This window comes from Hakea prostrata, chromosome 6 (genome assembly GCF_041222555.1).
Source record: "Hakea prostrata isolate BN-2017 chromosome 6, UWA_Hpros_2, whole genome shotgun sequence".
In the NCBI taxonomy this organism is placed as follows: Eukaryota; Viridiplantae; Streptophyta; class Magnoliopsida; order Proteales; family Proteaceae; genus Hakea; species Hakea prostrata.
In genome coordinates, this window is record NC_142605.1 from 31,225,176 (window position 1) to 31,249,422 (window position 24,247).

Genomic DNA, 24,247 nt, shown 5'->3' on the forward strand with positions numbered 1-24,247 from the left:
TCCTTATAAAATCCTCCATCTCGGTCAAAACCTGCAAAATATCACAGGTTTTGCCCTTTCTGCCTTGGTTTTGCAGCTTAGGTTTCAACCAATATTTGGTGATTTCTTACCCCATTTTCACCCTATTTCCACAACACCTATGCCTTCAAACAGCTCTTTTGCTCCTCCTTTGCTTCAAACACCTCTCAAGCCACAACAATTAATGGGCCCAAGCCCAAACTACAAAGGAAATAGTTACTCATGGACCCCATCGGCAACAAAATATAAAGCATGAGCCATACCCAATAGTTCCAAACTTCCTTTTTTTTTATTTTTGTTTTGTTCATGCCTTGAATGAGTCATCACTTGACCTAGTTGGTCATTGTATTTTATTGATTTGTTGTATATGTAACCATATTCATGTATGCTGAAGATTCTATGCCTATATGCAATACAATTTGTACTTCTCCGAACCAATCATTTGTTAGTATACTTGAATGATAACTTTTTAGCGGTTTATTTCTGCAAAATACCAATTTCATTGTGTTTATTATACTTTAAATGGGCAAGAGGCAAGAAATCAAATGAAATGGAGGCCATATAAACCCCAAAACCTAGGTTGAAACCTTGCTAAAAAAAGTACTAGGTTTCGACCGAAACCTTGAGATTTCGGTTTTTGGCCAAGTCGAAGCCGGCCTCAAAACCCAAACCTAAATCCTTGCATGTAACAATGACAATGTCTAATGCAACACATAGGAGGAGTCTCCGACCTCAAGTGTTATGGCTAAGGTTAGTGTTTCTGGTTGATCCAACCTTGGGTCCAAAGAGTAAGGTAACAAAAGTTGGGATTGCGGGACCCGTCAGTAATTAATTCTAAAAGATTTTGGAAAACATGCTATCTACGGACGATCAGGCAAGCGAGGGTCATCAATGGCAAGGAAGAAGTCACAGAAGGGGGGGGGGACCAAGTACCGGTGGAAAAGCAAGGGTCGTAGAGATCATTGTGCATACTATCAATTGGGGGGCGGGGGGAAGGGGGAGGAAATATGGATGTGCAAGAGAAAGGTAGAGAGAAGGGAGAGACATGGATGAAGGGAAGACTGGAGGGATTGGTTCTCTAGAATTCAGTCTCTTAGAAGGATGGAACACATGATGTTGATGTGGGATTGGATCAGGTTGGGTGTTTGGTGCTGGTAGGTGAGGGATCAAGCCCATGGGATGAAGAGTAGGTGGGCCAAGAAGAAACCACAATTACCCCTCTAGCTATTTGAGGTGGTACTTCATGAGTATAAATAATTGGCGAAAGGGCGAAGAGTATCATAGGAATGTTAGCCAATCGTGGAGAATAAGACCCTCAACAAGGGTCTGGCCCTTATTGAAGTGAATGAAGGTTTGCCTAAAATTCTATCCAAAGAGGGAGACGGTGGGCAAATCTGAGAATGATGAATGGGAAGAGATACTCCCTCAAAAGGGGGCAAAAAAGAAAGAGGGAAAACTTGGGTGAGAAGAAACAAGACCAGCATTTGACTCAACTTTGACAGAAAATGAAACTTTATGGAATATATTGGAGGGTGGCAGGGAAAGAGGGGCTTACCAAGTCCCAGAGATGATTGTTGACACAATAAAGTTTGTTTTCTCGAAGGTGAGAGGTCTCAACTCCGGTGAAAAAAGTTGGAGGTGCAGTATTTACTAAGGTCACAGCATATTGACCTATGTGCATTGGTGGAAACATCTGTAAAGAAGGGACAGTTTGAAAAAGTAAGCAGTGAATTAAGGCAAGATTGAAACAAGGTTGACAATTACTTTGCTCATGAAAATGGGTCTATTATGGTTCTTTGGAATGGGTCAATGTCTACAGTTGTCATGTTAAGTATGGGTGCCTAATGGGTTCATCTAAAATTGACAGACAGGTCAAAATGGTCCTATGTTATGTGACAGCAGTCTGTAGTGCAATGAGATGCTTGCCAGACAGGTGTTGTGAGATGATACTCGGAGGCTACATGGGGTGGGGGGAAGTCTCTGTGATGCCTCCTAGGTGACTTTAATTGGTTACATCAGCTTCTGATAAAATTAATCACAGCCCAATTGATGTACTAGTGGTCGAGGATGTCAATGAATGCTTAGGCGGGGTTGGTTTTGATGATGTTAGGAGGACAGGACAAGCCTTTTGATGATGTTAGGAGGACAGGACAAGCCTTAGCCTAGTCCTATAAGCATTTGGTACCTAACAAAGTCTCTAGCAATTGGATTTTTTTTCTGGGGAATGGTGTGGCTTAAATTCCAAATCAGGATGTGCTTCTGACTGCAATCTAGGTGTTGTAACAGTCTCCCTTTATCTTTGGCCCAAAACTGTTCGAGTACTTCGATATGTGAAGTCCCTTTATTTTTATTTCTTTTCTTTCTCTCCCTCTCTTTTATCACCTCTAGTACAATAGTCTTGCTGTGGTTCTCCATTCTAACCCTACTCTCCTTCCTAGGATACACCATTACTTCAAAATATTTTTTTCTCCTTTCCTAGGATTCACCACTACTTCAAAATATTTTTTCTTTCTCTTATTTCTGTTCCTAAATGCTTTCTAACCCCTGTTTTGCAACCAGGATCAACAGGTAACATTATCTCTCCCCAAATATTTCTCATTTATTCTTTGGCAATAGTTTTGTCTAAAACAAAAACTTCCTAAGACCCTCCCTTTACATGGTTAATTATTGAATTCCTTGTTAGAAATCTGATATTGATTAGGACAACTCTATTTTCTTTAAGTTTCTTAATACCCTTGCATTCAATTTAGTGTTATGGTGCCAAGATCCCCATCCCCTTGTTTCCCTATTGATTCTTGTTTAGTTGTGCTTACCAGTAGGACTTATTGTGTTTATTTCTCTACTTTAGCTGTCTAACATGCATGATTAATCAGAATTCAAGTGCTGCAAATTCCTTTCTTTACTATCTGTCAAGATTCAAGAATAGGTGTTTAATTCTAAGAGTCTAGTAGCCCACTTTGTAGGTCCCCTAGTTTCTAGGGTTTCTCCTACATCACCTAGTGTACACAAGCCAAGGTATTTTCCACTAGGCTTTCGCAGATGATGTCATGATTTCTGTCTAATGTAGCCTCAATTGAGTGAGAGCCAATCTTCCACAATATATAGAGAGCAAAGTCAACCCCACACTCAAAAACAAAGGCCTATGGTGAATTCAGGTACAGCCTAAAGGGTGATCCTAAAAGGGAATTCCTGTTTGAACAATTAGTTCTTTAAAACCCTAGTTGGAAAGAATGGATAGTGTTGGTTTTATATGCGGTAGTTTTTGACAGATTTAGAGGGGTTAGGATATTGAGTGTATGGGGTATATTTGAGAGAAGTCTCTTGAGATGGCTTTTGGGATTTAATGATGTGAGAATGGGATGAAACTTACAGAGTCTAAGGCCGATTGCCTTGTAGTTGCTCATCAAGTTTCATCAGGTTTGGGTGGTGGGATTCTGAGTTATAAGAAATCTTGACTTTCGAGTGAAAAAATGATGTAAACAAGAAGAACTGGTAGATCTGGACTGTGGCTGGTGGTCTAGGGCGCAATATGGTTCAAAGGTTAGAGGTAAGATGCTGGTATGTTGGCTAGAGTTTGAGGGAATTGTGATGGCTGGTTATTGAGGTATGGAGATTCCTGATGTGATAGAGGGAAGGCTTGAGAACAAATTAAAGGTGAAGGAGAAGGGCAATGGGGTAGGCAACCATCATACCTGTATGGGGGCCTTGTACATTCTCAATTTCAAGTGGAGGTGAGTCAAATGATGTCCTATCAGCCAGAGTAAGACTATGTCCTAAGAGTTTCTTCAATCTTGGACCTTTACTGATCAAGTTGAACAAAAGCAAAACTGCAGCAGCAAGTCACAAGAGAATACTTGAATGAAGAAAGCTTTATTAATCATATAATGTTCAGTGCCCTCGCATTGAGTGGAGGGAGTTATTTATACTTGATATTTGATAATAGGTTGGATTCTAATATGATATGGACTCCAAGCTGGATTCTAACTTGAATTAGGATATATCTGTCCTATGCTAGGAATATAAGTATGATTATGTCCTTATAACTCAGACCTGTACAAGGAATAGGACCCTAAATTGAGGGCCTCTGTTAAGGACTTAAAACTAATTTAGAATTAATACTATGCCCTCAGACTGGGCAGAATTACAACACCTGCCACTGCCCAATTGAATTAACCTAGAAAAGTCAAAAAGAAAAAAGAAAAATAAATAAATAAAAGAAATAGATGTGCTGCTGGGAAGCGACCTCAAGGCCTTCACTTGGCCTTCCACATGGTCTTTAGGGCTTGGATCTTGCACCCCTGTGGCAGACAACTTGCTTGATGCTATTATAGGGGTCTCAGAAGATTTTGGTAGCTGGTCAAGGTTGTGTATAAATAAAGAGGAACCAGCTATCTTCTTAGTAGGCATTGAGGAAGCTGAGAGAGACAGATCAGCCCAGATAGTTAAAAATGGGAGAGGTACCCTTCCAATTAAATATTTCAGTTAACCTAAGCTCTCCACAAAACTAGCTTTTCTTCATTGTAAGCCTGTCCTAGAAGCTTTGGGTAAGCGCTCTGGAATTCTGAAGGGAGTGCCTCCCGGTCTTCTTTAATCTTTTTCCGAGAGTGATCGGAAAGAAGGAAGAGAAGGGGAAGGCATAAGTAGTTGTTTCATAATCGAATCTTCTCTTTCCAAGACTTTTTTATGGTGGCAAGGCAAAGCTGGTTCATCCTGTGATGCAAGTAATGTATTTCCACCGGGTGGAGACCCTAGGGGTTCCAAGTAGGGTGTGTGGAAAAATAAAATCCCTTGTGGGTGCTCTCTTGTGGAAGGGGTCTGACTGCACTTCTTTCTTCTGGATTAGCTAGGTAAGGTTTTGTCTAGTGAAGAAAGGAGGGTAGCGTATCAAGACTCAGGCAGGTGAAAGAAGTTGGTGGTGTAGCCTGTATCAAACCAAGCAGGAAGGTGGCTGATAAAAAGGATTCTTAAGAAGTTGGTGATGTAGACAGGTCAGGTGCATTCCTGATTCTTCTTGGTCTTGATAAAATGTTGGAACCTTGATCTACTGTAGAAAGGGAGAGAATGATGAAAACTGGCAGTGGGCTTCCTAAAATATTCTAGTTGGTAGTTGGCACCCTCTTGGTATGTTACTGTCATAAGGATGATACCAGATCTGTGCTAGGAATGGACAGATTAGGTATGGTCTGCAGAATTGGGGGAGATTTGGAAGGACCTGGATCAAATTTACCATGGGGAAAATGATGCAATAGATACTTAATTTTGGCTCCTACAGGAGTACTCTCTTTTAAAAAAGCTCGGAATTTTCAGTGTAGGAGGAATGCAATAGTTGCTTAGTGGAAGATTGTGTGGTTCAACACACACATTCCGGAACATTCCTTCAAGTTGTGGAGAATGTTCCAGAAGGAGTTCCCTAGTCCCTACTACTGACCTTCTGAATAAAAGAGGGTTGAATGTGGTGCAGAATGTTCCAGGAACTCATTAGTCATTACCACTGACCTGCTGAATAAAAGAGGGTTGAATGTGGTGCAGAATGTTCCAGGAACTCATTACCACTGACCTGCTGAATAAAAGAGGGTTGAATGTCAATACTACGTGTACTTTTCGCTGGAGTGGAGAGGGAGATCTAGATCATTTGCTTTTGAAGTGCCCAATAGCTTGGTGAATTTGGGAGGCAGTTCAACAAAGATGATGCAGATCCAACACCACATTGGATTATTTTCCTGTATAATCAACCTAGGGTTGATAGATATTGCTGTCCATAGGTTTATGTAGTCATGAGCCTATTCTATGCCACAAAGTTAAGTGTCTAGGCCAAGTATGAAAAAAGGAACATTAATTACTTTGATTGGTCTAATTAAGTAAAGGGTGCCCAACTTTAGTTATACGGGCAGAATAGTATTTTCTTATGTTTTTCTTTTATTTTAGTTTTAAGCATCCAAGTTAATTTGAAGTCAGTTATGAGTTCAAGTCAAAATAGATCTCCATTATTTGTTTGTTAGGAGTTCTATTACCACTAGACCTCCAGGGTTTTGTTATAAATAGCCTATCCCATTCAATGGAAGGTTACCACTCTCAGATTATAAATAAAGTTTTAATTGAGTCCTCTTTGTAAGTGAGTGCTGCCGCACAATGTTTCCTTCAATTTGGTAGGTCCAATATTGAAGAACACTAAGATGAAGGTGAAAATCAAGCCTGTTCCTCACCGTAGCTTAAAGAACAACCTTCTACAACTTCACCTGCATGCGACCCAAGCTTCAGCAAGGCCCCCATCCAGATATCTGGCAGCCTACAACCCACCCACCCCCTCTTATCACCTTTACGTCCTGGAAATGCAAACTATTTTACTACCCCTTAAACAACTCAATCTAGTGACCCTCAGACTAACACATATCCCTACCATTTCACTTTTGTTCTTAAGTGATGATGTCATCACTTCAATTTTTTTTAAAACCCAAAATACATCTTTGCCCCCACTTATCACTTTTATGGAAAGGAAAGGGCAACTAACCCTTTACATTATACCCTTCTTTTATTTTTGAGCAAATTGCACCGGCACCCCAAAATGGAAGTCTTAAAACACTGACACCCCACTTTATGTTTAAAAAACACAAAGACCCAAATGGATTTTATTGGATATATTTATCCAATTTTATCTTGAAATCAGTTAAACAGGTTATTGTTTCAATTTAAAATATCCCAAAATAAACGATCCGGACGTCAATGATAAATTAGACAAATATATCCAATAAAAATTCAATTTTGGGGGTCTTTGTGTTTTTTAAACATAAAGTGGGGTGTCAGTGCTTTAACACCTCCATTTTGGGGTGTCAATGCAATTTGCTCTTTATTTTTTTTTCTTTCCTTCATCTTCCTCCTCAACCTCCAACTGCCCGATGCTTCGCAAACCCATCTTTGGGCATTATGCATTCCATGGTAACTTCAAATGGTCAATTTCTTTCTTGCTTTGGCAGCTTCAGCAGACATTGTCCAAGTTCCTCTGAGGAAATGTGCAGCAGTGAGAGTAGGACTGCATAGAGTGGCAAAAGAAGAGAGAATCAACACAAAGAGATTCAACAACAATCATGGGGTAAATGGATGCTTCCTCTGCTTCCAATTCAAACCCAATTAACCCTGTGGCAACAGCACCTCCACCCATGCCGATGGAGGACATGAATGTGCAGAACCAGATGGTGCCATTACCCATTTTCTAAGTGACACACTAGAGAATGGTGCAAATCATTTGACAGTCGGGAACAAAGACAACTTTGTTTTGCCAAAATCCATCATTGGTTTGGGTCTTAAGCAACCTGGTGCAGACATTGCAGAATATTCCCCATCCGATTCCTTCGTTTTATTTTATTTTTTAAATAAGAAGATACTAAAACCAATTTGGAAACCCAATCCTAAGATCTGATCCACTAACCAACTTTTAAGCCTACAAGGTGGTTTTTTTAAAGGGAAACAATGTCATTTACTTATCAAAACTAACAGTCTCAGTCTTTGGTACTGGATTTAATTGTTGAAAGTTTAAGGGATGGTGAATGTAATAGTTTGCACTTCCAAGGGGCATATACATAAATTTGCTCTTTATTCTAGAATTTTTTATTTCAGATACCATTAGACAGCAGAATTTAGGAGCCAACCTAATCATCAGAATTGACTCAAACTTGGAGAGAATCCTTCCTCCCTATTAAGTCTACATTCCACACAACTCCATCCAAGTTCTCTAGACCCATTAACCATAGGAGTCCTTCTAGGGTTCAAACTCCTACCAAATTTAGGACTCTCAAACCAGCCATCAGATTTAGCTAATTTTCACCCCATATCATCCTTAGGTGTTAGTGTTGGGACGGATACACAACCATGAAGAACACAAACAAAGCACACTCACAACATTAAGGAACTTAACGTGGTTCGGCAAGATTGCCCACATCCACCTCGGGAGAAAAAGAGATTTCACTAATCTTGAAAACCTCACCACTCATCACACCTCACAAAGTGCTACCCTTTGCTTGGCATGCTTGCCCAATTCCCTAGGTTATTCCACGGAGACTATTTACAGGGAAACCCAAAAACCTAATCCCTATGTGATTACAACTTTATCCCTGTACCAGTAATTGACCCAAAACCCTATCCCGGTTACAAATAGAATTAAATTATAATTATATGGACCCGCAGAATACAAGACACCCAGCCCAACAGTTAGGACCTATATACTAATCCCTTACAGTTTTATCTGAATCCAAATATTATAATACCCAAATACCCCTCTACAGCCTAATCCAAAAACCTGGTTTTGGGCTGATTTCATTATGATCTTAAACCTACTCAATTTTCATAGGGTCACCATAGTCTGGGTTCTAAAGAGGTACATGCCAGTCTAGGGTTCACCACAGTCTGGGCTCTGAAGAGCTACATGCTGGTCCATTATAGTGCGCCACTGCATCACTAGTTCAATAAACTGATCCAGTCTGTTTTGTGGTTTTGAGCATTATTCAATTTCCATTCTCTGCACTAGAAAGTGATACGTGCTTGCGATGTTCTCCACTTAACATATTAAAAAAATGTCTCATCGACCAAATAAATAGGTTAACAAAATTTTGAAATTACAGTCTTTCTTTAGGTACCTCAGGGGCCATCCAGTATGGTGTTCCAACAACAGCAGAATGTGTATTAATATCAGCCTCACTTAGCTTTGTCGCAACCCCAAAATCAGCTAGTTTAACAAGACCCTGAAAGCATAAACCAAATAGAGAAGTCACATTCAGTATCTGAAATGCAATGATTACCTGTTGGAGGGGGAAAGAAACCAATGAACAAGAGCTTATCTTCCCAAATATTTAATGCCCCAACACAGGCCTGTACATGGCTTGGATTTAGAGCAGAGATATGCTTGTATCTATGTTTGGTCTACTAGAGAAAATAAGATATCTGTTCGCAGTCAAAGATCCCATGGATATGTAAAACAATTGATTTCACAGTCCACACCAGCATTTGGTTAATAATCAGATATACAGATTTAGATATAGAGATCCATTTTAGAGTTGCAACACCAAGAGATCAGGGGTTCGAGTGTCTGGAAATAGTCTCTCCATGAAACAGCAGTAACACTAAGGACATTACGACCCTCCATGAACCCATAGAAGCAGAACCTTGTACACTAGGCACACCCTACAACAATAATTGAAATAAGTTGAAATTTTCTTTACAGTTCCTTTAAATAGAAGATCAGAATGCCATTTGTGGATGTATGAAAAGAGAAGTAACATACATCACACACATAGAAACTTAAGAAACTAAGAACCATGGTTATCAAAGCATCCTCCTAGGCGCGCCTAAGCGGCCGCCTAGGCAGCAAAGCGGTTTTTGAACCGCTTAACTAACGGACTAATTTCTTGCCGCTTTTTTGCTTGGGCACTACTGTTTTGTCGCCTTTTGCGCCAGATTGCCACCTAGATGCTAAAGTAACCGCTTTTTTTACATTTTGTAATTTGTGCATATTATTTTTTCTTTTTTTTTAAATCATAATTTATTCTACAATGCCGTATATAAATTTAAATATGTGAACCATTTCGAAAAAATCGAGGCCCAATTTGCAAGTGAACTTTGAGGCCCAAAGTGTCTGTCGGCAAGAGAATTCGAAGCATGAGCCATATTCAACATTGATAATCAATGAATCATTAAATAAACAATGACTTGGCAATCGGAATAATGAGATCTATTAATTTATCATGTCGGCACTGTTTGGTTAAAAAAAGGGGAAAATGGATGCATCAATTCTAATTACTGATCTATGCACAAGAGTACAAGACACTTATTTGGCGTCACACTATCATAGAGGTAAGTAAGATGTAAAATTACTACTTTCATTTTCATTTTTCACATTGATTACTGATATAGTACATACTACATAATTATTGATATGAATCTTATGATGCTTGATGAGATGAAGTTCTGTTTTTAATCTTTTTTTGGATAATTTTTCATAATTGTGATTCTTGAATGTTTTTTTATTTTTATTTATGAATGTGATTGTTGAATGTTTGTTTAGTACTTTAGTTTATTATAAAAGTATTTGTATTAAAAAGTAGTTTAAAAGTAGTTATATTAAAAATATTGACTAAACCGCTTTGGTCGCTTTATTGCCGCCTAAGCGCCGCTTAATCGCCTAAACGCCAAAACGGGGCCCCAATCGCTTTGGTTGCTTTGCCGCATTAATAACCTTGCTAAGAACTACTAAATAGAAACTCCTAAAGAGTAACAAACCAACACTAGAAACTTTCGAAAGCCAATCAACACGTAATCTCCTCTCTTCTAAGTGCTAAGCATCCAACCTCGCCCATCTAACTTCCGTAGATGATCTCATGATTTTCTATAGGGCTGAACCTTCCTCCCTCTCCTCCGTCATGTCCTCCCTTCACCACTTTACTCTATCACTAGACTTTGTGTCAATCTCCTCAAACCCAAACTCTCTGTCTCTAGGATCTCCGACTGCCTCACAGCCACCCTTCTCCACATCACAGGATTCTCCCTCGGCAGTCGGCACCCTCCGTTCGTTTGAGGGGTCACCACTGAACCCTGATGCTTGACCTAATCAAGAAGAGACTACAACTCTGGAAAGGAAATTTCCCATCCTATGCTGATTTCCGATAGACTTGTTCTTATCAATCGTCCAATCTTCCAACATGTACTGGTGTGGGGTCTTTGCCCTCCCAAAATCTACCATCAAAGTCTATTCAAAGCTATGGAAACTCCTTTATAGCTTTCTTTGAAAGGGTCAAGAATCTTCCAGATTCCTTCACCACCTAAGCTAGTCTAATAACTACAAGCCTAAATTTGAAGGTCTTGGCATTCAATGTATCAAGGATTATGATATTGCCGATCTGCTCTTGAACCCATCCTGGGTTTAGAGGAAGCTTTTAACCCTGAACCTCTTACCCTGCCAGCCTTGTCATTCTCCATCACAGATGGCCCCAATATATTCTTTCAGCTTGACCCTTGGCACCCTTTTGGCATCCTCTACTATGTCATAGGTGCCCGAGCTGTTTACTCCTCAAGCATACCCAAAACTCCCCTCTCTCTCCCTTCATTCTCTCTGGCTCCTAGTCTCCCATGAACCCCTTTCCCTGAGAACTAGATCCAATTTGCCCCTTAGTTCCTCCTTTGCCTAACCATACCCCCTTATGTGATGAACTCCTTTAGCTTCCAACAAAAAAATGGTATTTTCCCTATGGCTTGATAACACATTCCCCCCCCCTTCCCCACTTGTTCTTGGCACAATCTTGTCTAGCTCATTGGACACATCCCCGGCCATCTTTCACAATATGGAGAACCCTCACCCTCTATCTTCCCAACCAATCCCTTCTAATTAACCGCTTGATCCTAGCCCCTCCACTCTTGCATCTTTTGCCCCCTTTGATGAAGATATCCCACATCTCTACTTCGTTGGCCCCTTCACTAGACCCATCAGACAACTTGCTCTCACTTGTATCTAGCCGAGATCTAGATGCCCTCTACCTTTTGAGAACGGATACCGTTGGATTGCTCCTCTTTAAAGACCACTCCTTAGCAGACTCTATTAGGAAATTGATGTCCAGTGCTTGTATATCATGGATATAGACTAAGCACAATATGTACAGATGGACTACCAAATCGAGATCTCCTCACCAGATTTGGAAGACCAATGATGTTAGCTCTAAAGTTACTTAGTATACCCATAGGATCTTACATCATACCCCAAGGAACAGGCTCATTGTTGTTACCTGGGGCCTAGATACTAGACGGATCTTTATTGACCACTCCTAGGGTCTCATAGCCAGGCTTCCCTCCCCCTTATTCCTGCTTGTATTCACTTCCCTTCGGGGTGTTGCTATACATTAGAAGCTTCCTAATTGAAATAAAATATACTCTCTACAAGTGAAAAAGAGACTAAAATAGCAGTGTTAGGATAGAATCTTTTTCATTTTGATGGGCCCATAAGACTTTCTAAAAAGCATATGTGCATATGATGGTTGTGACACTGTTCGCATGAGCAAAAACATGAACAAGGTTTTGGACATTTTATTTTTCTTTCATCCTTCTATTCGGAGTGGGGCTGCCTTATGTGATCCTCCATTTAACCAACAAAAACTTGCCACATCATTCAACGACTCCCTCACACAACAATCACATCCCACATCCTTGTTGGGGTGGTTTCTCATGTGTATATGGGCTTGTGGTCTACATCATCAAGTCTAGGCAGTATGCAGGATCTAGGTCTTAAAGATGGTTATAGAGTTAAGGAGACACCAAGGTTTATGGTGTGCAAGATTAGAGGAATTCAGATTGGGGATGATTCAATTTACCATTTGTTGAAGATTGTCTTGGACAACAAATTTAATAATGAAGAAGACCTTGATTCCTATCGAAGAAGATCGAGCAAATAGAGTGAACTTCGAGAGTTTGATATGGCAACCTTACAACTTCTTGAAGTAATTAAATTGAAGGGGTTTGTGAAGAGTGCATCTTTCAAATCTAACCATGCTTAAGAAAAATGTTTTATTCAATAAACCATGGTCTAGTATATGTATATATATAGCAAATGGCTATACAGGCTGGTTGGGAAGGGGTGATTAGCAAAGAAAGGAATCGGTGAGAGAGAGATTTGTATACCTTTCGCCAGGACGAATGAGTGGCTGTGAAGCATGTGGAGGAAGAGATTGACCCTTCCCCGAGTCAGTCCAGTCAAAAAGAGGAGGGCCCAATGTCTAGACTGCATCTCGGGAGTTTGAACACATCCCATTTCAACCAAAAATACAACCCTGTCAAAGGTATCTAACCTTCCTTATGAGTGGAAATCCAATCCCGGGAGTTTGAACACATCCCATTTCAACCAAAAATACAACCCTGTCAAAGGTATCTAACCTTCCTTATGAGTGGAAATCCAATCCCGTTTAACCATGGTATATATATATATATATATATAAAATCCAGATTGAAGGAATTAGAAGAGCTAGGGGCAGACCTAAGATAATCTTAAGAGAAGTGGTGAGAAAGGATATGCATAGCTAAGGCCTTGTATCTAGCATGGCCTCCAACAAAGCTAATTGGAAGGCAAGAATCCATATAGCCAAGCCCCATTTAGTTGGGACAAGGCTTGATGATGATGATGATGATGATGATGATGATAGCAAATGGCTAGACAGAAAAGCAATAGAATTGACAATCTAACTAGGACGTCCAACAACTAGGATTCCAAATTAGAGAGCTAGAACTCAAACTTGGATTAGGACTCTGATAGAGCTCACTATCATTTTTCCATTAGGATTACAAGTAAAAGATTAGATAAAATTTAAAGAACCTCAACTTTGCCCATGATTTTAGTTTTGGTGCAGGGGAATCCCTAGACCTAATAGTGCTCGTGTAGGAAAGAACCCCTACACCTGAGTGTGGTTTTAAAAGCCTAAGTGCATCACTTGCTAGGCAATATGACCATTGGCCTTGTTCCCTATTCTACCTTCCATGCAACATGATTCTGCTGATCTTGATGCCATTTGCAAAATATGCCTAATGGGGGACAAAATAGAGAAGAAAGAAGCATAAAGAAGATAGGTAAAAGAAGAGGACATTTGAGAAGAATTAGACTTGAAGAAGGGTAAGAAGGAGAAGAACACTCATAAGAGTAAGAGAAGAGGAGAGAGAGTGGGGCTGCAAACACCCAATGCTAAACCTTCAATTCATCTTTTTTTCCTCCAAAAGTCTTCTTTTTCTTATTGCAATGCAAAGGCCTAATTATAGCTTGGCTAAAGCTTCACAAGAGATAGAAACTTAGTAAATTGGACTGGACTCAAATGGGTCCTGGACTCAAACCCCCTTCCCATTCTCACACAAGGTTTGGGAATCGGTCCCCCCCCCCCTCTCTAGCTCCTCTACATACCTCACCATTTGGCTCCCCTCCACCTCCAAAACCTTCACCACTTCATCAGCTTGGAACCTTTTTAGAGCCCATAGCCCTAAGCCCCCTGGCCCCCATTGGTTTGGTTCAAAGGCTTCAACCCCGTCACTCCCTTACCCTCTGGAGAGCCCTCAACCATACCCTTCCCTCCCAATCCTTCCTCATTGACCGCCACATCCCCGCTAACCCCAACTGCATCCTCTGTTGAAACGGTTTAGAAAACCTTGAGCACCTTTTATTTTCTTGCCCCTTCTTCAGATCTATCTGGGGAAAAGCCCTTGCGTCCATTTGGCCCCGCTCGAGGCGATCATATGGATTTTTTCGAGATTGATCTTGGATTTTGAGAAACTTTTCAGGTTCTTCCATTTGCGATCGGATTGGTAAGCTAGTGTATTGTGCCTTGATCCATCACCTTTGGTGGGAGCACAATCTTCGGAGATGGACTTCCAATTCCCGCTCTATAGACAGGATTTTGAATGCCATCTATTTTGATGTATCTTCTAGACTGTTAGCCTTGCCCCATCCCCCTATTGACGATACCCCAAGGAACAGGCTTATTGTTGTCTCCTGGGGTCTTAGTTCCTCTTTTCGGTCTTCTGCTTAAAGACCTTATTCTCTTGTTTCCTTTTGTTTAATATATTCATTTATTCATCCAAAAAAAAACTTAGTAGACTGAAAATGGAAACTAAAATCCTAGTAACTAGTGACGATAGAATCTCATGGACATAGAAACTAATTAAAATTAAAAACTATTAGGCTTTATATTTCAGTCACAGGCATAAATAACTAAAATAGGAACTATCAAAACTGAAACTAAACTAAAGTCCTAAATCTCCAAAGAATAAAATCTTCATAAAATGTGATCTTGGGCCCCCACAAAATTCACTATGAATATTCCCAATACGCCAAATAATGGGCTGTGATACTGTTCACATAACAGTGTTTTGGCCTCTTTCTGGCTTTCTAAAGACCATCTCAACTGAATGGACTGGTTCCCTTGGTTTTGGTTCCATGCTAGTTGTCCTGCATCAATGCCTATACTCAAAAAGTCATTGACTACTTATCTAATTGAGAATTATGTGTCTACTTCTGACAGTATTTTTCTTTTTCCTACTACCTTATTCCTCATAATCATTGTGAGGTCTTACCTCACTGTGGCTGGAAGTTAGCTATGGACACCTTGTAATCTCAGGGACGATGAACTATAGTGGACTTTAGCTCCCAGTAAGGATCTTATGAAATGCTGCTGGGTATACACCATCAAATACAACCCTAAAGGATCTGCTTGACTCTCAATGCTATGCTGGTTGCTAAAGGGTACACTCAGACCCTTCAAGATATTTTCTCCTGTTACCCATTTGAATTCTGTTCGTGTTCTCATCTCGCAAGCAATCAATTTGGACTGACCTCTCTAGTAGATGAACATCAAGAGTGACTTCCTCTATGGTGATCTATAGGAGAAAGTTTATATGGAGCAACCTCAACAGGTAAGTTGCTTAGGGAGAGAATTCTACTGAAGTTTGCAAGTTACACAAGGCCACTTATGGGCTAAAGCAAACACCTAGAGCTTGGTTTAACAAGTTTAGCATTATTGTTACTTGATGGTTCTTCGCAGTTTTAGTCTGATCATTCTATATTTGTGCATCACAAGTACCCCAAGATTGTGATATTGGCTGTTTATATGGATGATATAATTATCTCTAAGAATGCTGAATTGGAAACTGCAGCAGTAAAATCATATCTAGATCAACTTTCAGCTGAAGGAGATTTCCCCCTGGAATTGAAATCCCATGCAGTAAGAAAGGGGTCAATCTGTCACAGAAAAAAATATGTAATAAAACCTATTATTAGTGGCACAAGGGCCTTCAAAATCAGGAAATTCCACCAATGCTTTTACATTTACACCAATACATGCAACTTCATATAATATAACAGGTTAAAACTTTAAGGGGTCATTTAGTTCTTACAGTCAAAAGCTAAAGGATAGCGTTACATGGGAAAATCATATATCAGAGGCTGACTTGAGACTCTACTTTAGAGTTGATAAGAATGAAGGTTTTGGTGGTTGCCAGTGCCCTCTCAAATTTTCAATCGCCTCTAATGCATTCAGCGATAGGTGTCATTATGGAGTTAAAAATTTTGATGAGGTGTCTATAGGAAGATGCCAAACCATGAAAAAGTAGTAGACAGCAAACTAGGCCAATAAACAATGCCTTGAACGGTTGAACCTTCTACTGGTCAACTATACCTCTGATGGTTAACATTGAACAAAGGAAAATAACCTTGGGCAACATGAAATAACACTCCTCCAAATGGATGTAGAGTTTCTAATACCATACTACTGAAATCACACACAGGAAATGAACAAGTTGGTGAAATTTATCCATGTTGTAAATTAGGAGGAAATCATAAAACTGGACAAAAACCTATGAGCATTGATGAGTCCAAATAAAATGATTTGCATTCATATAAGCCATCATATGTCTTGAATGTTGTTGTCCATTCATCATCGATATTAATGTGGATCTGACATAATCCCCTTTTCAACTCTACCTACAGAGGAAGATCTTAGAGCAAGATACCATTTGGAGCATACCATCTAGTCAAGGAATAAGAAACCTTCACTTTATTGAAATATTGTTGATTTCTCGATTGATGATGCACATGCAGCACAAGCATTTGGCGCATGCAGTGCAAGAACTTGGGCTCTCTTGAATAATCCTTTTTCAGCAACATGTCAACTTGTCGTTTCAACTCAACATACCCTGTGGGATTGAAATGATAGGTGGGGAGACTTAGTAACATTAACCCTGGTATGAGATCCATTGCGATGTTTTGTGTCAGGGATAACACTGACCCTGGTATGAATTTGATTACATGTCCACTTTATTTTTCTTCCAAAATCCAAGGAGAGTAATTAGAAGTTTTGTTTTATATCATGCTGCATGAATTCCAAATACACTTTTCTTTGCATTGGTCCTCATTTTCATTTCCCTTCCCCTCCTCTCCCATACCATTCAAGTATTCAACCAAACACAGCACAAGAAAGCTACAAGAAAAAAGACATGTAAAATCAATATTCAAGTTTTCAACAGCAAGATCTTCCAGTAAAGTATGTACATACAATGTTGAAAATTGCGAAAGAAGAAGGGGAAAAGAAAGAAAAAAAAGCATGACTAATGTTTTATAAGGCAAATACAGAGAAGCATACTATCAGTAAAGAAGAAGAAGAAATCAAGATGCAACAACGCATACATTGAGAAAAATTCATCCCTCCACCCCCCCCCAACCAACACACACACACCCATGAAAAAAAGGGGGGGGGGAAAAGACTTAACCTCTTTGGTTGTCAGTATATTTGCACCCTTGATATCCCGATGAATTACACCTTGCTCATGTAGATAAACTAAGCCTTCCAAAACCTGCAGTTCTAGAAATATGAACATTAATGAGATCAAAGCAAAACCGGGAAAAATAAAACAAAAATGCATAAACCCATCTCTCAGCCACAAGTTAAACTTAAGAGAGGATCAAAGACTACTCAATGCCCATTATTAGGTGAGTTCCCACCAACAAGATTGGGCAGAGACGATCATAGTGGGTGTTCTCTAACACTTATTCAGATACCCAGAGAACATTCAAATGTTTCCAAAAGTTTTAAAAGAAAGAATAAAGATCTGATGGATAAAAATCATCCAATTATCAGATCTTTAGATGCACATTTGGGTTGTGATCCCTTGGATGTGCAACAAGTGGCAAGTTTGGGGTGCTCCTATCTTTGAATAGGTACTGTAACCCCAAAAAGGAAATGCATTTATATACAAACCTGGGCAATGTAAACAGCAACAAGTGTCTCTGGAAATGGTCCAAATTTGTTAGGTTTGATAATGTTTGCAAGAGAACCATTTTCCACATACCTACATGAAACAATTCAAAATTTTACTATGTTCAGATTTGCAAATGCAAATTCTTCTCTCAAAAGTTTGAAAATGCATCTCTTCAAAACTTAACCCATCTCAGCCTAACCAAATTATTGGAGGATGGTGAAGTAAAATGAAGAATACTAACTCAAGAATTATGTGCAAGTGCATCTTTGTCTTCGAAGACCCTAGATACTTCACAATATTTTTATGTTTCAAATTCTGCCAAAGTGAAAATCAAATAAATAATGATCAGAATCTGAAAAGCATTGATTAAGGGTAAATTACACCTGTGGTTCATCACATTTTGGGTATCAAATAGCTAGATTCATAAACTTTCATGCATTATGTCGCGACTGTCTCAAACGTCAACAGTGTTAGTTCAGTCTAATGGTTAACTTTAATTTGCCAATAATCCCTTGATTAAAGGAAGTCTCAGTAGCATTCAAAATCCATCTTACGCTAAATTAAAATCAGCAACAAGCCAACAATACAGAATCACATAAAATGGGAAAATAACCCAGATTTCAAAAAGAGACTCTGATTGTGGCAATATGCATGAAGGATTAACTCAAGTAATGGAACAGAATTCAAAAGTTTCAAGTTTATCTAATCAAAGTTTAAAGTATCAATATCGGGTATCATATCAGAAAAATGATTTTAAGAGACATATTTTATTGTATTAAAGAGACAATAGACAGACTAAAGGTACATATGGCATTGTTCAAGAAAGATAAAAAAGACAAAATAATTGCATTCAAATAATTGTATATAATGGACAATATTTCTTACATGTACTAATATCAATTATTTTTAGGAACTGTATCAGTACCTTAGAGATCTGATAGCATTCAACATGCTGAAACCAGAAATTAGGATAAGATTCCGAACAAAACTAGGTTAAAAGTTTGCCAGAAGTCATCAATTACAGTGAGAACCAGAGAAAACAATGCCTGCTATGGAGGGAAAGATGGAGAAAACTGAGAAAAGAGAATGGAATTGAATTGATTGGCCTGTCCAGAGAGAGAAGTCACCTCACTTTATTTAAAATCAGAGAAATTGTTACAAGATTGGAAATAAAACCTAGCACAATGAACCTAGATAGTCTAGTTTATCTGGGTGGTCCAGGTCATGGATGAATATATTCTTGCATTCTCGGGTCATGGATGAATATATTCTTGCATTCTCAAACCCCCACTTGAAACAAATAGGATGGAAGCACTCCGCAATCTTTTGTGAAAACATCGGCAAGCTGGTTCTCTGTTGTGCGCTATGATAGAAGGAGATCAAAGATAGTATTCAATTTTCTTCTTGATGAAGCGTCAGTTAGTCTCAGCATGTTTAATTCTATCACGCTGAACAGGTTTATGAACCATACAGATTGCAGCCTTATTGTCACAGTAGAATCTCATAGTCCCTCAAGGTGCTATTCTTAGATCTTGGAGAAGTTCCTGTAACCAAATGAGTTTGCAAAGCCCTTATGCCATTGCCTTGCACTCTGTTTTAGCATTGGACCTATTGTTTCCTCCCACTCCAAGTGATCAGATTCCCTCAAAGGGAAGTACAATAGCCTAAAGTCAACCTTGGACATTGGAGTTAGTACTTTTATCTTCTCTTGTGAAGATTCCTACCTAGTACCTACTGCTTGCTTCTTATGATGTAGCCATTGGAGATGCTGCAATTTTGAGACAATTGCTACTCACTACTACTAGCATTACTTGGATAACGCCTTTGATATTATTGTTGCTACTATGCCTATGGTGTGGTTCATGTTCACTACTACTTATAGTTCTCATTGTTGGATGGTTTATTCAAGATGGAGATTTTTTATGGAAGTTGGTATCTCCTGTGTGAAGATTTCTCAATGTTTATCAGCACCTGCTATTGCTAATTGTGCCCAAGATTGATGAAGTTTTTTTATATATGTTTTTGTTATTCCAAGTTGGAGCCTTTGATATGTATATTCAAGCTCGAGGGGGATGCTAGAAGTCATGCAATGTAAAGTGGTACATGACCAAGTGTACCGTGGGGCACACTTAATCATGTACACATGCTGATTGTATTTACTAGCTTGCCCCTTCCCCTTTGCTTGGTTGACACAAGAGTATATCTAGGATCGTATCATGCTAAGAATAGCTTCCTTTTTAGAAAGTTTCCTTTTTGCAGACAATATTTACTTTCTATTTTTCTGAAACCAGTTTAGAAAAGATATACTTAAACTGATCCTTGACCATATATTATAAATAAGTGGGAGAGGCAGAATCTTGGGTGGGCAAGATCTTTCCTTCATGCTCCCCACATTCTCCTCTCCATCGTCTCTCTCATTCCCCCCATCTGCAAGATCTTTCCTTTATGCTCTCCACATTCTCCTCTCCATCGTCTCTCTCATTCCTCCCATCTGCAAGATCTTTCCTTTATGCTCTCCACATTCTCCGCTCCATTGTTTTTCTCATTCCTCCCATTTCTTTTCTCTGTTTCTAAGTTTCTAAACTACTGTACTAATACAGCTAACTTGGACTAAACTGTCTCCAACTGAGGCCTCTGAAACATGATATATATGAACATTGATCCCTCAGGTGCAATTTACCCATTAGAAGTTCACTTAACATGTCATGCTGACTCCAATAGTGAATCACTATATAAAATTAACGAAGCATATACCAGTTGAATGCCAGATAAACACTAAATATAGTTAACAATGAAATGGGTTCTCCACTATCCACACAGAATACCATATTGCTAAAGCAAATGAATAAAAATGCTTCCACCACGGATACTTATTTAAACCATTAAGCATCCAGGGTTAAATCTCACTATTAAAGCTTCTGATATGAATAGAAATGATAATGATGGAAGATTCCCACTGGTCAAATCTGAAAAGTACGTTTTTCTTCACAATGACAGTGCATAAAGTTTGACAGCAAAGTTAAGGATAAAGGGAATGTCACCTTTAGTAGATCAATCTCTTGCTGTGATATGGAATACATCCACCAAAGAAAAGAATGTAGCAAAAGGAAAGAAGTCAGTCAATTAGTCAGTAAATTATTAAGAGAGGAAAAAAAAAAAAAAAAAAAGATATTTGCACATTTCTCTCATCAAATCAAATATATAAGTATCTATGATCTCAGTGCCTAATGTCTATAATATGCAGCCTAATTTGACATGAAGAAGAGAAATTACTTCTTGAATCAGAAATTTGGATCTGATGTGGGAGAGGGATCACTGTGACACCAGAGTGCAATTTCCCACCTTCTATTCGAATAGACTAGTAGAGGATTTAATGAGGACAGAGCATGGAGGTTCCACAGGTGGACTTTGAAAAGCACACACAGGAATCTACTCACTGGCATTGTGGCAGTTCTCTTTCTATTTTATGCGCACGCAGGAGAGTGCTTGAGGCAAGCAATGCCATATTTACAACCTTCAATTTAAATGAGTATCAGGCTTTGATGATTACATCCCATACAAAAAGGGTGAACTTGGTGCCAAAGGCTTCCACACAAGCAGAAATGGGGGCAGTTTTCTTACGCAGCCTTACCCCCAACAATTTTTGCTGAGGCTGTTCAGATGCCTTGACCTCAGGCTACAATTGTAGTCCATCAACCATCATGCCCAGGCTTGCCCCTGACTATGTTCTATATGTGTGATGAAAAATCTATATGGTCTTCCCAGTGCTTCAATGAGTGTACACTGTACAGCTTCCAACCATCAAAGAAGTTTATCCTTGATCAAACATCATACTGAAATATCTAAAAGCTACTCAAGGGACTTTGGTGGAGCGAAAGCTGGAAGATCAAGTCAGATTACTCAAATACACCCATGAGGGTTGAAGCAATTCAGGCTGGAAATGAAAGATCTATTTGTAGTTTGCTTGAATTGTGCACATGGGTGGGTAACTGGTTTGCACAGTCCACTGGTTACCAGGAGCACCCTTCTTCAGACAGATGTAAGGTTGGTTGAATGTTACATCTTGTCCAAAGAGAATTCTTCTCAGTTTACACTGGTGGCAAACTGACTCAATATATCAGTCGACTGCATTTCAAAAATAGACTGTTAAAGAGGAAAGTGACTATTTTTTACCATTGGACAGATCATATAAATAGTGATTTAGAGATGGTCTTTACAAGATATATTGGACAAATACGCGGAAACACTGCAGCTATAAAACCGTGAAAATCCAACAACAATCTTGCTTAAACTTGCAAAACTTATGAGCTATGTTGTGAGCTTCAACTTTCATATTCAACAAGCCTTTGGGCACAAAGCATCTGACCATCTAACGAAGGGGTAATCTTGTGCCAATGCTTCTCCTACTAAGTAAAGAGAGTATAAAGGGCTGTGACCACGTTAGATGAAGCATGTTTTTTGATAGTGGTAAACTGTTACCACTGGGCTTGGGTGCCGCTACCACCCCACCCACCCGTGCCCCACATAAATGGAGATTGTTGATGTAAAGGTGTTGCTCCCTCATTTAAAAAAGATTGTTAGTTCCAAGCTCAATAGGGTTTGCGGAGTGGAAGTAGGATAGCGGCAAGACTGTGCCAAACCACTATAAATGTTGAGTGCCATCACTTTTGTCACTTCCGCTCCATTGTGTAGTTTATTGTACTTTATTGACATTAGTTTTCGGAGATCTGGGTAGCATAACATTGAAGGTTGAAGGAGAATTTTGATTATGATTTTACACAGCATTTCCAAATCACCCTTTCCCTCTCTTGGGTTGCCAATATGGTCCAACAGAAATACCCTCCCTTGGGTTGCCTATATGATCCAACAGAAAGAACAAGGACTATTTCTCAAGCTCCTCAACTTGGTTTGTTGCTCAATAATGTCATCGGCTGGCTCCATCTCTCCAAATTTTGTATTCTTCAATAATTTTTGTACGAAACAGAAGATGGAGGAAGGAGAACTGCGACCTAAACCATTAGCTCCTTAGTGCAAATCCCAATCACTTGTCAAAAATTAAAGTACAATTGAAAGTCCTGTTTTATCTCACATAAACAAGTATTTCTGCCTTTCTTTCCAACTCGATTTTAAATAGGAATAATCCTTCCCCAGATATAGTACAGTCACCTGGAAATGCCAAATTAAAGGAAAAGATATCTGTAAAACAGTAGGAAATATATATACCTGAAATGTAAGCCAAATTTAAGAAAGTAAAATAGCATCTGGGAGCTACTATAGTAACAAAATAGAGAGGAGACCAAGTTTTATCTGTAGATACAAATCCAACTACTTCATACATTCAGTAAAACATATTACATTATTTGGTTTTTCCCAAATTTCTTGTCCCATTTCTGAGGAAGATACAAAAGCATGAATTATAAACTTCACCATTCAAAACTGGTCATGTCTTTCTCATGTAATAAATAATACAGAGTAGAAGACAACCGATAAAGCTACTAATCAAACAGAAAGGGGAAAAAAACAAATAGACCCTTAAATGTTGAATTAAATTACAAAAAACTGAAAACAATAATCAAATTTCTATGGCCCTAAACTCCAATTCCCAAGAATTAAACCAGCCAAGTGATTTTAGAAAAGAAAAATGCAATCATCAAATACAACTTTTTCTCAAACATGCACAGAAAATGCTTTGCAGTCCATCAGTCTGTTACTAATCTTCTTTCCACTTTCTCTGTAAGCAACGCTGACCATAATGATCGACCACATACATAAATGATGAACCCAACGGGAACCGGAGAAGTAACTATAACCCACCAAATAAGGACAGACTCAAGGTTGTTGAATGGATATATAACTTAACACACTAATCAAGCTAAAACACTCAAAATCAGAACATATATTCTGCAAATTTTAAGCTAAAAACTTCAGTAACCGAAAGATATAGCAGACCATAATAATGTTGAGATCCTCTTGAGCGATATTCTCCAAGGAGACCTGCTTAATTGCAACAAAGTCTCCATTCTCCAAGTCCAGACCCATGTAAACGCGAGCATGAGCTCCCTTCCCGATCTCATCTCCGATCATCTAAAAGCAGAAAAAACCAACCTCAAGCAATTAGCACCTTCGATGTTTCAAACCAGACCAGCAGAGCAAAGCAATTAAACAAACCCTAAAAATCAAACAAAGACAAGAAGAGAGAAACTGTAACTAACGTATTTGTTGTCGATAGTCTTCGCTTTGTGGAAATGCGCTGTAACTCCTTGGCGAGACATCTCTGGTTTGTGCCAGTGAAACCACTACAACCGCCCTATCATCTCCAAAGCAAAGCAGTTACATCTGAAGTAGCAAGTTAGCAACGTCGGGAAATGAATGGAATCCGGCGACTCTTACCGGAGTTCCGACTTCCCCGACTTAACGGACCCACCGAAACTACTATTTTCAAATTGGTCAGGGAGTGGAGGTTCCACCG

The 24,247-nt window shown here is 39.2% G+C and overlaps 1 protein-coding gene across 1 annotated transcript in view; it reads right to left on the reverse strand.

Annotated features, from left to right (window-relative positions):
* The window catches only part of LOC149013346 (MAP3K epsilon protein kinase 1-like), a 50,210-nt gene extending 25,963 nt beyond the window's left edge, over window positions 1-24,247 (reverse strand). Inside the window, 7 exon segments of the mRNA XM_089158382.1 lie at window positions 8,646-8,750; window positions 17,290-17,373; window positions 17,778-17,868; window positions 18,020-18,093; window positions 20,820-20,840; window positions 23,728-23,862; window positions 23,991-24,247. Of these exon segments, the coding sequence (XP_089014508.1) occupies window positions 8,646-8,750; window positions 17,290-17,373; window positions 17,778-17,868; window positions 18,020-18,093; window positions 20,820-20,840; window positions 23,728-23,862; window positions 23,991-24,050 (570 nt within the window). The 5' untranslated portion in view covers window positions 24,051-24,247.